Source organism: Larimichthys crocea, chromosome XXIV (genome assembly GCF_000972845.2).
Source record: "Larimichthys crocea isolate SSNF chromosome XXIV, L_crocea_2.0, whole genome shotgun sequence".
In the NCBI taxonomy this organism is placed as follows: Eukaryota; Metazoa; Chordata; class Actinopteri; family Sciaenidae; genus Larimichthys; species Larimichthys crocea.
This window is the reverse complement of record NC_040034.1, coordinates 13,502,235-13,517,507: the sequence shown is the minus strand read 5'-3', so window position 1 is coordinate 13,517,507 and position 15,273 is coordinate 13,502,235. Positions and strand designations below refer to the sequence as shown.

The following is a 15,273-nucleotide window of genomic DNA, read 5'->3' as shown; positions in this document are numbered from 1 at the left end:
CCACCCAATGAATGCTCTAACTCGCTAGAAGAACCACTCTGCTACACAAAGCAGAAACAAATGCCTATAAAAACCTAGAATTTTTTTTAAAAAAGGACAGCTATTGACATTTTCATTTTTTTATTTAAACACACACACCTGACAAAACAACTAAAGTACTGAAAAAAAAAAATTAAATAACAGCACTCAAGTAAATGTGCTTCGTTAATGCCCACCACTGACATCTGGACAAGTAAAACCAAAACTCCTTGGTATAGAGTAAAAAATAATAAATCTTTGCACCACCTGTCTCGTCTCCCTCCTCTTGTCTCCTGCTTGTTTGCGACCGACACATCAATACTACCAACTGAGCTAAATGATACTACCCCAGCGACATTATTATTAGCATTAAACTGAAATATTCTTCATTGATCCCCAGGTCTATCTTAAAGTCACATCACAGTCTGCTCAACAAACTGACCTATAATCTGGAACTAACTAAAATGCATCATGTTAAAACTTCTAAAAATATATAAATACGCAGAAGAGAAATATTACTGGGTGAAAACGTCTTAATAGTAGCACAGACTTTTCTGTTTACATTTTGCAACAGATAAGCTGTCAGGTATTAATCAAATTAATTAGGATTTAAATATAAACCAGGGCGGTAAACTGTTGTAATATTACCTGTTGTACTGGAATGATGCCCTACAAGATGATGTTGACTAATCACTGATGAATAATTATGGATGTTTATGTAAGCAATATTTATAGACATTGTTGCTTTAACATAATTTGTCCACAAGAGAGCAGTCTGCACTCATTATAACAGAGTTGGCAGAGTACAATGTATTAAGCCACGAGTGTGTTTATATGGAAAATAATGAAGGCCAGTACATCCTGCCTAGTCTACAGTCAGTGTACTTGTTCAGTCCACAAATATATGAGTATAGCTCAAATGTAAATGGTCGAAAATGGAGGAAATAAGCCACTGTTAAACAATTTAATTTTAGGATGAAATGTGAAGTGAAAACTGACATGCATGATTTATCATTTGTTAGTTGCTAAAATGAGTTAAAAGACTTTCTTTCGATGTGAATACTATTGTAAAATACTCAAAATCTTTCTGTTATGTAATACAGCAACCGAGAGAAGAGCCGAACGACAAAAACTACATTTCCCAGGTTGCAGCGCGCGTCCCGGTTGAAAGGTCGACGACGTCAAACTCGTGCTGCCTGCAGCTGGAACAACAACAAACATACGTTGACTGAGACAAACGTGAACATTTGTTATTTCTCTGTGTTCGCATCGTAGCTCATTGTCAGCAGAAATGTCCGGAAAGGCCAAGGACATCCTACAGATGGACCTGTACGGTTTACTCGGGATTGAAAGCACTGCTACAAGCAAAGAGGTGGGTCAGATGAGGCTAACCGTGAAGCTAACTCAGCTAAACTAGTTACCGGTATATCAGCCGCTCTTGTTAGCGAGCAGCTTGAGGATTTTCCTTTTGCAGTCAGTTTATACGAGTGTGTTGGCTAATATAGATAAAAAACAACAACAGTTGTGTTCGTACAAAGTGTCTACGTGTGTGAGGACGGGTTTGTTTTCAAGCAGAAGTCTGTACTATGGAGCGTGTATCAATGTGACGTGTTTTATCCCGAGAGAAAAAGGGCGAAGGTAAACCGAGGACTCAAACTTAAAGTCCTGTGAAACCTTAAGTAACAAAAAAACAAACAAAAAACAGCCAGACCTGCTGATGGTTGAATCTCAAAGATGTGATACACAGAAAAAACCACTGAGTGGCGACGTTGCTTCAGTTAAATATCACTGTGCAAGTTTTTTTTCTCTAATAATCGATTAATTGTTTGGTTTCTAAAATGATAGAAAGACAGTCAGCTTACAATAATATAAAGCAGAAAGGGGAAGTAAATAATCCAAATGTAGAAGCATAAAGTACTTTTTAAGTAATTTTAAATTCACATTGTTTCAGTTTCAATAAATTTCTAATTGTATGGATGTGAAATTATTTCTAAATAATAATAATAATATTATTTTGACTGTGTACTCCAATGTTATTTATCTTAAACATAAGCATCACATGCAAGCTAAAATGGTAATGTGATTCACTGTGAAGAGACATGAGAGTTTGTTTTTATATAATAATAAATAAAATAATAATAATAATAATAATAATAATAATATATTATTATATTATTTATTATTATTATTATTATTATTAATTTTATTATTATTATTATTTGGGCTTTTGAACCATTATTTGATAGAGACAGCTGAAGAGTGACTGGTAGAGAGAGGGGAGGATGACGTGCAGCAAATCTAACCCTGACCACTGCAGCGAGCTCTGAGCCTTGGTATATTTAGTTTTATTTATATAGTGCCATAACAAAAGTTATCTCACTTTCCATATAGAGCAGGTCTGCACCATACTCTTTACAATATTACAACAATTCGTAACAAGTACGTGGGGTGCATGGTCTAGCAGGTGACCTACCAGGATGTCCCAGAGACTTGGGATGCTAATATTTTTTTCAGGCAGAAGTTGTTGACACTATTTACAGCCTATTTTCAAAGGTTATCATTTGCATACTACAAACAGCATTTAGCATTTTTTAATCTACTTGGATTTTGAATCCACTCTGGGAAAGTTCCCAGACTCTTCAATTTATTTCCCAGTCCAGAGAGCGGTTTACCATGATATCCTGAAACCAACCTATTCTTCACGACCACCTCTCCTCACTGTTTCCAGCATCTAAAATCCACAAGCCCCGGAGGGAAATTAAAATCGCTGCCAAAACGGAGGGAAGAAGTTAATTTCTTAATTGTATTTCAAAGTCCTGTCCTCCCCCTGAGGATTATCCTGGAGGAAGTTAGTGGTTGTGGCTTGGGTAGAATTGAGACTCCAGAAAATGCAGAAGGCTGGTTGTGTGAGGTCTGCTGATGGTCGAGGGAGATAGTGAGGGTTTTAGTGTGCGTGTAGTGCACTGAGTCTGGAGGGGCTCAGAAATCAATCAAGTGTGCGAGGACAGATGTCATCAGACGGGCTACTTATCCCAGTTGTTTGGCTCGCTTTGCTCGACCACCACTTGTTTATCATAGAGCGAGGGGGAAGAAGCTCCCCCTACAGCCAGTTCATGTGGGCTGAGCCACAGCTTGTAAAACATCGCGTTGACGTCGAGGATCTGCGTTCTGCGTCTCCTCCTGGTTCTATTTAGCATTTCTTTCTGTTATCACTACTGTCGCCCTTCCTCTGAGCTGGCATGTCTATGATTTAATGACTACAGATGACTGGGGTTCGCTTTATCCTTGCAGTGCTGATGGCGAGCCATCATTTAAAGAGTTATGCTCATGCATATCAGCAGGGCTCGGGTAATAATGGCCTAAGTGTGTGTGTTTTTTTTTACCTACCACAGATTGCTTGGTGAAACAGTGTCAACAGCCAAGACCACACAACATTTTTTGTGGTTTATTCAGCTACTTAAATTGCAGTGTACCTCATGTGTTGCAGTGTTTGCACTAACTACATGCCTGATGATTTACTTCCAGACAGAGCTTCCTAGGAGAGATGAATCACGTTACACTGTGTGTCGCTTTGTAAGGCCGTTGCTCTTAAATGTGAGTTATGTCTGAGCTGGAGGATCGGTCGCTTTCACAAGCACACGGAAAGTCAATCACAGTGTCTCTCTGTTTCTCTTCACTAGATTTTTTTTTTAAAAATTCTTACTTTTAGCTCTCCTTTTCTGTGTGTTCATGTCCTCTTTGCCTTTGTCCTTGCCCCTCTCTTCTCTGTTGTGCCTGTTATTGTTTTCCTCCAGCTGATAGTGTCCTGTAAATAGCAGAGCTTTGTAATTAAGGAGGATGGGCCCATGGCAGATCAGGCAGCTAATCAGCCACACAGGCTAGGGGCCCTACCCAGGCTGTGCGGCTGCACCAGGACCAGTTTGTCAACTATAATTGGCACCAAAGACTGTTGTAATGAGGACAAGATGTGGGCATGCAGTTAAGGCTGTGGCAGGCAGAGATCAGGGAGGCACAGAGAGTCTGATTTTTTGCCAGGCACTAACCATTAGGCTACTGTTGGCCTGCTGCTGCAAGATTGGAGTCTTTCCTTGATTTCTTGGTCCTTCCTCCTCCTCCTACAAACTAAAGCGTGGGAAATGGTGTAGATTCCTGCAATTCAGTTTGTCTCACGAGACAAGGATAGTGGGTATGTGATAGAATAATTTAGAGAAGAAGAGGTAGAAGATAAGGCAGAATTACGATAAATACCAACATTTTTGCTCATCTGAGGGATAGTAGTTGAGTTGGTTTCAGCCCAGCACTTGTTCCTTCACATGGTCTTAATTGATTCAAGAGCCAATCCTAAAAGGTCATGGTGAACTGCACAAAGATAAGTGCTACAGAAATGGACTAGTTTATTTCTGTAAGAAGATGCCCCTCTATCTGAGACCTCTTATCCACACATGTGCTAACCTCTTCAAAAGTTGGCCTGCTTTGGCTTCCACTTCGCAGGACCAAGGGTCTTCAGGGTCGTCCAGCAATTAAGCCTTGCGTGTTACGGCACTGATGGGAGTAATCATGTATTATTTAACAAAACAGCACTGGAGGCTCGGTGGAGACAAGATATCATGAAGGATGCTAGAAAGAGCGAAAAAAGGAAAAGACGGGAGGAGGAGATAGAGAGAAAGGGGAGGCAGGATCATTAACTGAAGTGTAGCGACATATATGTGTTAACTAGACCTTTAACTGAACTGAGACAAAGATGATGACATGCATCAAGGCCACTCTCCACCAGAACGGCATCGGTGATGACAGGTTGTACTTGTCAAACAGCTCAGCTGGCCAGACTTTTGCACTGACAATCTGCTCTGTTTATAGCAGATGTGGAGACATGTTTATCTTGTAAGCTTGTTGCAGGTGATGAAGAACATGAGAAGGAGAGTGAGTGTGAACTGAGGACACAGCCGGAGCTCTTAAAGGACCACGGCGGTGTTTTTACTTCAAATCACACATACTTAACTTCACAGCTCATAACTGTTACTATTACTGTACTATTACTGTTACTATTTTTCTAGCATTGCAGATATCATTGGTTGAAATAAATGTCTTGTGCTTTAAAATGTTTTTCACACCCTGTTGAAACTCGCTTGCCCGTGTAATGCATCAAGGTGCATTAGGTTTTGTCATATGGGCATTATTGTTGAGGTAAGTTTATTATGTAGTTATTATAATTGATAGTTACTGTATAGGCTGCGTTTGGAAATGGTCAACAAAATTGTTGTTAAAGAACTAAAACTGGCACATTAATAGTCATTTTAAAGCGGACTCTCCATGTGGTGTGAAAGCACTGATCGCACTGTGTAAGGCAGGGAGTTCTCCAACTGTTATCGCCGCCTACACATTGCCGAGGACGCGCTGGGTTTCATAATGGCTTTTATTGCCCCTTTGCTTCATCTCGGTGCCAGAGAAGAGCAGCCTTTCATTCAATTGTACACTGTGACTGTACACGGAGGAATGACAGTACATTTGAACTTCATTTGAGTTTTTTTTTTTTTTCATATTTCTTTTCCTTGTACTTAACCAAAAGTCTTAGGAGAGAATTGGACAACTCTATGATAGCGAGCACAGAGAAAAGAAAAGGGAGAAACAGACAGAAGGAGGCTAAAAAGGAGATGTGGGCTTAGGCCAACAGTAAGCGTATGTGTTTGGCGCCAGTCCACAACCGCGTGTCAGTCTCGATCTGTAGGAAGGCTCTGTGTGCCAAGCAGCCAGACTAAATATCATTTAATGAAGTCTAGTGTCTCAAAGCCCTCTCGATGAACCAAGTTCTGGTTCACTATTGGACCTATAATGAGAAAAAAATCTGATGTTGACCAAGAGATAGAAGAAAGGAACTGTGACATTTAGGAGCTGTCTGAGCCATGATAATCTCCAGAGGATCTCACTGGAGGCTTGTTGCTTTCATGTGATCGTGTGGGGCTTAGCTCTGTACCTTGAACAATGGGCATCTAGCCTAATGTGTCTTAGCTGACTGTCAGAGACACTCACTGGAGTTGCTGTTTGAAAAGCCGCGGACACTGATGGATTACACCATTCTGCTCCGTTCCCTCAGAGTTGAGTTTTGTTTCCCCCCCCCAGAAAAGTCAACTCTGTATGTTTTGGCGTGCATTCCCCAGATAAAATTGTGCAAAACAACACACAGGGAAACACTGCATATGCCAGAGGACAAAGGCGTCCAATGCAAATGTTTCCCAGACATGAAGAAAGGAGCTCCCAAATTCTGTGGTAGCATACTGGCAGGAGACTGATTTGCGCTAAGGGGTGGGGGTGGTGTATGTGAAAACACGCAGAACGTTGGCACGGCCGATTAAGACTGGTGAGAAATTGTATGTCAGCGTGTGTGTTTGTGTGTCTCAGCTTGGATGTGTGGGAGATGCATGTGCCAAAACCTTAGCATGCAATACATGGATGTGAGCGTGCGTAGAGAAAGCTTCAGCGCTCCCCTCTGGTCTCCACGGAAAGTTTCCCTGCCTCCCTTTCTGTCTCCAGAGCAGCAGAAATCTAATGAAAACCACCTTGTCATTAACGGGTCCCTAGAAGGACCAATGAATGGTTAACATTCCAAGCAGTGACCCAGAGTTAGAAAATCAGCTATAACTAAAACCTCATATGACATTACAATACTCTAAAGTATTGTTTAGTTTTTCCATTTTGGCTCTCTGAACCCCCCAAAAGTTTTGGCTACCAGCCTAAGATATTAACAACGGCCTTCTCAGATTTGTTATAGACAATGGCACTCTGTTTGTGTATGTTATTGTAACATTTTTTTTTAAAGTTTGAATAAAGATGGACTAATACAAGGCAGCAACTCAGGCCACATTTATCTTGCAAACTGGCATTGGGCCTGAGAATAGTTTGGAATTCTTATGTGGGTAATTCACTGTGCAGTATGAGCCGAGGTGGTTAGATTCCATTAACAACATGTCAAAAGGGCACGAAGCAGAGGATCAGCTCAGGTGTTGATTTGATCCAAACAACACAATCCCTGAATTTTATTTAAATTCAGACCACATTTCACCTCCCGCTGCTTCCGTGTCAGACTGTTACCATTTGTGCCATTATTTCAACGGGACCATCATTTTTTATTCAGACTTTGGTTTTCTGGGCCAAGGACGGCAGGATAAAGATAATTGGTACTGAGAGTAAGAATTTAACTTTCACATGGCCAAGATCTGTGCTTAAGTGGATGATTCGTTCTCTTCTCTGTCCTAATCAACATTTCCACTCAACATAACTCAAGGGGTTCTTCTGTTTTTCTCCTAGATCAAGAAAGCTTATCGACAGAAAGCCTTGACATGCCATCCAGACAAGAACCCAGACAATCCAAAAGCAGGTGAGTGAGTTATTGTGTTTAGCTGCATTGCATCCTCTCTCTTCATTGTCAGCCACAGACCTCTGTCAGTCACACAGTAGAACTAGAACAAGATTTACCATTTGTTTATGCAATTGCTTCATTGTTTTCTGAAGAATTAAGGTTAATCATCTGACCGAGCGACCATCAAGCTTCGTGACCAAAAATGAATACTCTAGAGTGTGCTCTCAGCAAGTTATACCCTGTCAGACAGCCTAGCCGCAGCCCTCTGTAAGAAGTCTAACCAGCGCCTGTCTCTCCCGCTGGCTTTCTAACCAGACGAGTACAGCCAAACACCACCAGCACCACCATCACTACCAGTGTTTCCACACTGCGTCCCTCTTTGGTTTTATGAGTTCTTCCGCAGCCTGTCGTCAACCAGCATGTCAATAATTAGACCAGGAAATCTCAGTGTAGCTTTTTGTCAGGAGACGGAGGGAAGAAAAGGCACCTTGGACAAAAGACTGGTCGTGAGGCATGTTTTCAAGTGAGGTTTATGTGGTTTCTGGATGGTTCAGACAATTCCTGATTATGTCAGGAAAAAAAAAAAAAAACTGGGAAATTGGTGGGGTTGAGAGGGATAATACAAAAGCAGGGGGTCGGTTTCCCAGAAATGGAAAAGAAGTGGTTTGGAGGGCCTCAACACTTGAACCCGCACATGGACAGACTTGGTCTGCATCGCACGAGAGCGGAGCAAGGCTTGGGACTCTTGCTGCCCCTCAGGGGAAGGTTGTGTGCATGTAAGAGGTGACTTGGAGGTCATGATTTCTCACTGACTGAAGACACCCCCTAACCCCCACCCCACACCATTCCCTCATTTTCCTTAACCCCCCATGTTGTGACACTCTGAGCTGCCTAGTGGGCATGACAGGTCTCCCCCGGTTGGATTTCATTCCAGCCCATTATATGCGTGTAGGTAACCCGACCGCCTCTGCTGGCAGCATGATCTCCAGAGCCTCCTGTTAGTGTGCGCTGCCAGTCCCCACAGGGAGTAACAGTATCGGTCCGTTAGGCCTCCCATAAGTGAATGATTAAGCCTGGCTAGTATAGTGCAGTAGTGTGGCGGTTGCATGATGGGGAGTGGGATTGTGGTCTCCCTGTGTACATTTGTGTGTGCGTGTTAGATGACAACTGGGGAGGTGGAGTCTTGCGTGGCAGTAGTGATTGCGGCAGTGGCCCCTCGAGATGCTCTAATGGAAGATAGATGGAAAAGGCCAAGGGTTTTGTGAGGGAATGCATGGCTGTCATTGGAGAAAACAGGTTTCGTGAGACTTGCGGCACGTTTTAAAGCATAAAATGTCTCAGTTTGTCTTGACCCCCTGTCCCAGTATCAGCTTGAATATATCATGCCGAACACATGATACCTCTTTTGACACAAGGCCCCTGTAGATGTTCATGCTTGTCACATCAATATCACCCTCTCTTCTAGTTCTTGTGTATAAAGTGTCAAATTGACAAAGTTCCCAGTGTTTTATCTTTGTGAAATTGCAACAATGTGTTCCTTTTAGTGACTAAAGTAATTGTGTATAACTTTGCTTCCTTAAGAAAAACCTAAAACGAAAAGGTGTCTCTGTGTATATTCATTTTTTTCACACTTCTCTCATCCTTTCATCTAGCGGAGCTCTTCCACCAGTTGTCTCAGGCTCTTGAAGTGCTAACAGATGCCGCTGCCAAGGTAAAACCACTAATGCTTCCGAACCTGTCACAGTAAGTGCTGGTATACACACACACACACAATTTATTCTGGTGTCTAATACTGTTTTCAGGCTGCCTATGATAAGATTTGCGCTGCCAAGAAAAAAGCAGAAGAGAGAAACAATAAACTGGACGATAAGAGGAAGAAAATTAAGCTTGGTGAGTCACTTCACAATTCTAAAAGCTTTTCAAGGCTCTTGATCTGCTCTTTACTTAAAATCATTCTTGTCTTGGTGTTATGAAGGGCTATTCTCAAATGTCTGCTTTTATTGTCATCCATACTCTGGTATCACAAAGAGAGACTTTTTTAAGTGCTAAGGACGGCTGCTTGGATTGTCCAGCATGAAATAAAATAAAAGCAGCTGTTAGATAGTAATCAGTTCATACAGAACGGTTTTTGTCTGTTTCATGGTGCAAAAGAGAGATGACTCATATATGTGTGTCCTGCTATGACAGATTTGGAGGCCAGAGAGCGACATGCAGAAGCTCAGAGCCAGGAGGAGGTACAAATCACTAGAACACTCGAAGAAGAGGTAAGATCATTTATAGAAACCACATGAGCGATGATACTGCACCAAAAAATGCATATGGAATATGTAGAAAATAAAAATATCATGATACTACAGGCCTCAGCTGTGTACTGGGAACAAGGTATTCCTGTACATCCAGGAAACTTTGAAACACACATCCAGGTGCTTTTATTCTGTTGTTCATCAAATACTCCTTTCTGACGGAGTTGAAATCTTCCAAAGACTTGGATCAGGAACAAAGGCTCTATCTGAGAGAGGCATTTTTTTTCACTGCCATATCACAATTATCTGTAAGCGCATTAGGTGATATTGCATGACTTGATGCACTTTGTTCGGAAAGCCAATGATAAATAAAAATGGTGTGCGTGCCTCCACAGTGAGTCATGGCATATGTTCAGTGTGCTTAATGCATGTAAATACTTGGCCATGTGCCTTAGGGTGAGGAGGTGACCAGTAGGTGGCACTATTTCATTTTCTGTCTCATCTCAAGGTGTCGTTGCCTTGACTAAAGAAAAACAAGGTGGTCTGCACACTCTCCTGGAAGGAGAATTGCAGAGAAGGGTGCCTTATAATGTGAAAGCCATACAGGTGGTGAATTACATCAGTGCTTATTGAAGAGTAAACATACATAATTTGCCGTCACTCCAAACCAGTATGTCTGTTTGTACATATTATGTATGTGGTTGTTTCCATCAGATCGCCCGGTTGAGAGAGGAAGGGTCCAGACAACTTGAAGAGGAACAGAGACTCATCAGAGAGCAGATCCAGAGAGAAAGAGAAGCACAGCAGCATCAAACAGAAGGCTACTCTCATGGAAGTATGTCCACTTCCAAGATTTAACCTAATCCAGTCGCTCTAATCCAGGTTGACCAAACCAATTCGTTGCAATCCGGTTTCGCCTGGATAAATCCAGTTCTAGTCCTTTTACCATCCTGAAGGCCTCATCTGAGTGAACCCCTATGTGTCCTAACCATCATACTGTCAATCCAACCGCAGCGGTCACCAGGCACTCTGCGGTTCACCAAATATTATTCACATAAAAACAATGTGCAACAACAATAACTGAATGTATATTTGAATTTATGTTTTGCTTTAAAAGACTTTGAAGAGGTCTATTTTAGTTTCTTGGCAGTAAAGCAACTTGGCAAGGTAACATAGACATGCCACGCACAGTCTATCAAACTTTTAACCTCTTGAAAATATTTTTGCCTTAAAGCCTCTGGGCCTCCATTCTGGAGACATGAAAAAAATTAAGAGTCTTGTAAAATAAGACTATGGAAGTGTGGGTATTTAAGGGAAGTACTGAGTCTTGGCCCGAGACTAGACCCCTTTTTGTGGGTGGACAATTACTCATGCATAGTCAGCACGTCTTGCGAGTCTCTTCCATTCGCACGCAGTCAGGCCTCCCCAGCTCTCCCTTGGATCAGCACTCTGTCTGTTCCATCTCTAGAGGCACTCACTGGATCATCAGACTGTAGCAGGAACAATACATTTACCATGTGACAGCCAATTCAAAATTGCTGTCGATCCGCACGAGTCCCTCGACTAATATCTTGAATGCCATATTTCTTGCATCAATAAAACAATTGTTTCTTTGTCTTTTTACTAAACTCATCTTTGTCTCATCTCTCCCCTCATGTTTTTTTTTTTTCTCAGACTCAGGAGTGGAGAGATGTTACAAGAGCAATGTGACCCCAAAGTTGAAGGTAATGCTTTCTATAGGGTTTTCTTAAGGGGGGGGCTCCATTTGAGTGAAAGTACAGGCAGAGCGTCAGCAGGGATTTTGATAGAGCTTTAAACATTTGTAATTCATTACTTAGAGACCACATGCGCTTTCTCACCACCGAGCACACAGACTGTTCTAACGCAGATTCCTCCAGAGTAGGCCCGACGTCGTCAGGAGACCGTAACTATGCCAAGAGACGGCTTATTATATTTCCTCCTGGAAATGGCCTAGCCTGCACATATTAACGGACACTGGGGGTGTTAGCTAATGTGTTTAGATATTAAATCTGGTTTTAAAATTTGATAGCCATCTAGTGCGGCAGTGTATTCGCCCATATTTGTGTATTCAGTTAGAAAAACAAACAGCAGCCGTAAGACTGGGATAAGTAAGACAGTGTCACGGGTCATGTTCAAGGACATGGGAACATTATTCCATAGATCTATCTCAAAGGCTGTTGAGTTGTGTCTATTATTTAAAAATATTTTATATGAAAATAGAATATAATGTACTTTACAAGAAAAAATATATTTTGTTTGACCAGTTTTTGTTCGTTTTGTTAAAAATAGTGATAGCAGAGCTATGGATTAATGTATTTATATAAATAATTTTAATATATATTTTTTTTTAAATAAAATAAATATATATTTTTTTAAATAAAATAAATATATATATAAAATTAACATGTTTGCAGACAACATCTTAGCCTCTCTTTCAGGTGTGCATAATACCTGATTAAAAAGAGAGGCTGTGTGTAGTTCTTAATCATCATTTTCAGTTGTTCTTTTTAATTGTTGTTTTCAGTCATTGTTGTCTCAATTACTCAATTATTGTTTATGTTTGTTTTATTGTTATTGTACTATACTGTATTAGAGTGTTGTGTTCTGTGTTTCACTTTTAACCAGGGGGAAGGACTGTTGACTCCTATATACTCTGAATTGGGTGCATTTTATTTCAGTCTAACAATACCTACATCTCTTGTCACTGCTTAAAAAAAAAAAGTACAAAAACGTGTGTGTGAACTTGTGTGGCTAAACACACTTTTTAAAGAAGTCCTAAGTATGTTGGATTATGAGCTAAAAACAAAGTGGCTGCAGTCAAATAATAAAAAAACTTTTCATCATGAGGTCAAGGAAAGATGTGAAGGATCATTTATAAGGACTTAGGAAAAGACAACTGTAGTGCTCAGAGAATCCAACTGCACTTACACAAAGCTATGTAATTATACGATGGCAAGTGCCTTTGACGTAGGTGTGTGTTGAAGCTACAATGTTCAGAAGATGGACTAAGCTCATCATAGATGCTCCACCCTGTGCATTCTTACAGCGTTGTTTCAAACAGGCTATATAGACGTGCACATTGAACACCACTGTAGCGCTGCAGGAGACAAACAGGGACAGACAGTGTCTCCGGACGATCCATGAACAATTCATAGAGTTTGTAATAATGCAGCGCAGCGAGGATACAGACCAGGTTTCATAGAGGAGACGAGCGTATATAATGCAGACTTGTCTGTTTGTCACTGGTAACAGACTCCAGTCTGTACTGATAAACCACAGAGTTATTAAATAACATTAGGCTTTGTGACCAAAGAAAGCTTTTGTATCACATCATCACTTCTGTCCATATTGACAAACTCTCTCTGACACGTCCACATGATCCCCTTTACTCTCTGCTGCAAGTCTGCATCACAATATTTTATCAATTTGTGCCGAATTGTGCATCGTTTTTTTGTTGCGACCACAAGGGATTGTGGGACAGTATTATTTCCTTTCCTAAAGGGTAGTCCAGTGCATCCTATGCTGAAGGAGCATTTGGAGAATTCAAACAGCCTTTACCATGAACATATGAACAACAAAAGACTATTCAACTGATTCAGTCTGTATTCTGTTAAAAAATCTGTATTGTACATCTAGTTCAAAATGGTCCTGGTACACAAGATTAAAACTGATTTTAGATTAAACACATTTCTGTGACTATTTTAGAAGTGATGTTCAGTAAAATGGTGCAATAAATAAATAATTTCTGTTTAACATTATAACTACTCTTTGAAATTTTATAATTTTCAAAGTAAGAATTGTGAAAAGTGAAATTTTATAATTTTCAAAGTAAGTGATCAAAAGCAGAAAGAACCATTTGGTTTGGTTCCACTAATATATTTTCTATCTGTATCTATCTGGGCGTAACTGTAGACATCACATCATGCAAAAAACATCTTATTCGAAGATTAATGGGTTAGAAGGTTATCAGTGGGTACAGGAGACTGCTCTTGGAAGGAAAATGTACATTTTCAACTCTAATTGTTGGTAAAAGTGGCTCTGTAGACATGGAAATTCCCAGAAATCCTTTTTCTCTGACAGTGAGCAGAATCCTGGAGCTGAATCAACACTTAGTGCTTGCCATTTGTAATCCTACTTTAAGTAGTTAGTGTGATATTGGCTAGACTCCACTGTACTTTGTACATGGATATGAAAAGTTGCACAATGTCTCTATTTACGAGTACGGGAACAGCGTTTAGTGACAGGAAAAAAGTCATAAATTGTCTCGTCTTTTATGGAAGCTGTTCAGCTCAGTTTACTCAGAGCAACATGGCAAGTATCAAGTCTTGAGCAAAGACACAGAAACATTGTTACACAAACAAATAAGTTAACCACAGTTCAAGCAAAGACACAACACATTCCAGGGGAGGACTTCCTCTTTGTCTGCCCATGACAGAGTACCTTGGGCATTGACCTGCTTCCTATTACTTTGTTATTATTGTGTCTGCTGTTCTTTATTCTGTGGCACTATAAGCAGGTGAGTCCCCATATATTCTCTGGTCCAGGGCTCGGTGTGTTCATTATTGCCCTTTTTCGCTGTCCGGCACCCTTTTGTAAGAGTGGAAATTGACTGCAGGTCTCACAGGTGGTGCCACAGTGATGTTCCAAGAGCTTAACAATCTTATTTCTACTGTAGCTCCAGTCTTTCCTGATGGGTTATCGTAATCAGTGTTTCCTCAGAGCCAAGCCTGCCTGGAATGCTTTGTCTCCTGGTTAGCTGAGTTTAATCAGTTGTACTCTGATTAGATGTTATCTTTCACTTCTTTAATTCTTAAAGTCCCTCATGACTGACTTAGGCATTTCCTCTCTGTCTTTTTTCTCATTCCAGTTGAAGTGGAAGTGTAAAAAAGATGACAAGACGAATGGAGGCTACTCTGAGGACATTCTTTTCAGACTTCTACAAAAGGTACACGTCAAATAAACAGTACCACAATGTTACAAGACGGTAATTTATACTTCAAAACGCTTCTTGGCTTCCTTTACTTTTTTGGTTTGTGTATATATAATAATATATTTCTTGAGACTACTGAGGTAGCTATCCCTTTAATATAAATGGATGTATTAGGACATTTTAGGCAGTGTTGAAAATTAATGAGCTGAGCTGCTTTACTGGAACGTTGCATCAATGTGATGAAGTACTTTAGCGTGTGAGGTCTCTTAATTAAATGGATTAACCAAAAACAGACATTCCCATGTGAGTATTTAATCTATGAATAGTTCTTCAATTACATTTTCCGGAAATTCCCTATCTCAGCATGTATATTGCTTTTGGTAAATAAAAATGCATATGCTGTATAGTGATTCATTTATATAATGATGAATTATCCCTTTATCCTCTGTGTCCCAAAGCAGATCTCAGCGGTAACAAATCTGCATGCAAAGTCCGGCCATATTTGAGGTCTGCATGACATCAGCGCTGTAGATTGTTTTATTCTTCCCCTTAAACAAGGCCCATTAAGTTTTGTTGCAGTGAAAGTGCTGAGGGCAATGTTGTAGTGCCCTTTTAAAGCCATGCACGCCATTGTTTGTACCCTCTTACCAGGTGATTAAGCAGTGCTAAGGGAGGCATTAGGAAATGTGCTCTTCTCATGCAACCCA

At 40.6% G+C, this 15,273-nt stretch overlaps 1 protein-coding gene across 1 annotated transcript in view; it reads left to right on the top strand.

Annotated features, from left to right (window-relative positions):
• The first annotated feature begins 1,172 nt into the window (after nt 1-1,172).
• dnajc17 (DnaJ (Hsp40) homolog, subfamily C, member 17) overlaps nt 1,173-15,273 on the top strand; it is a 33,691-nt gene continuing 19,590 nt past the window's right edge. Inside the window, exons 1-8 of the mRNA XM_019275177.2 lie at nt 1,173-1,390; nt 7,321-7,390; nt 9,025-9,083; nt 9,175-9,262; nt 9,560-9,636; nt 10,330-10,450; nt 11,290-11,339; nt 14,504-14,581. Of these exons, the coding sequence (XP_019130722.1) occupies nt 1,310-1,390; nt 7,321-7,390; nt 9,025-9,083; nt 9,175-9,262; nt 9,560-9,636; nt 10,330-10,450; nt 11,290-11,339; nt 14,504-14,581 (624 nt within the window). The 5' untranslated portion in view covers nt 1,173-1,309. The remainder of the gene's footprint in view (nt 1,391-7,320; nt 7,391-9,024; nt 9,084-9,174; nt 9,263-9,559; nt 9,637-10,329; nt 10,451-11,289; nt 11,340-14,503; nt 14,582-15,273) is intronic.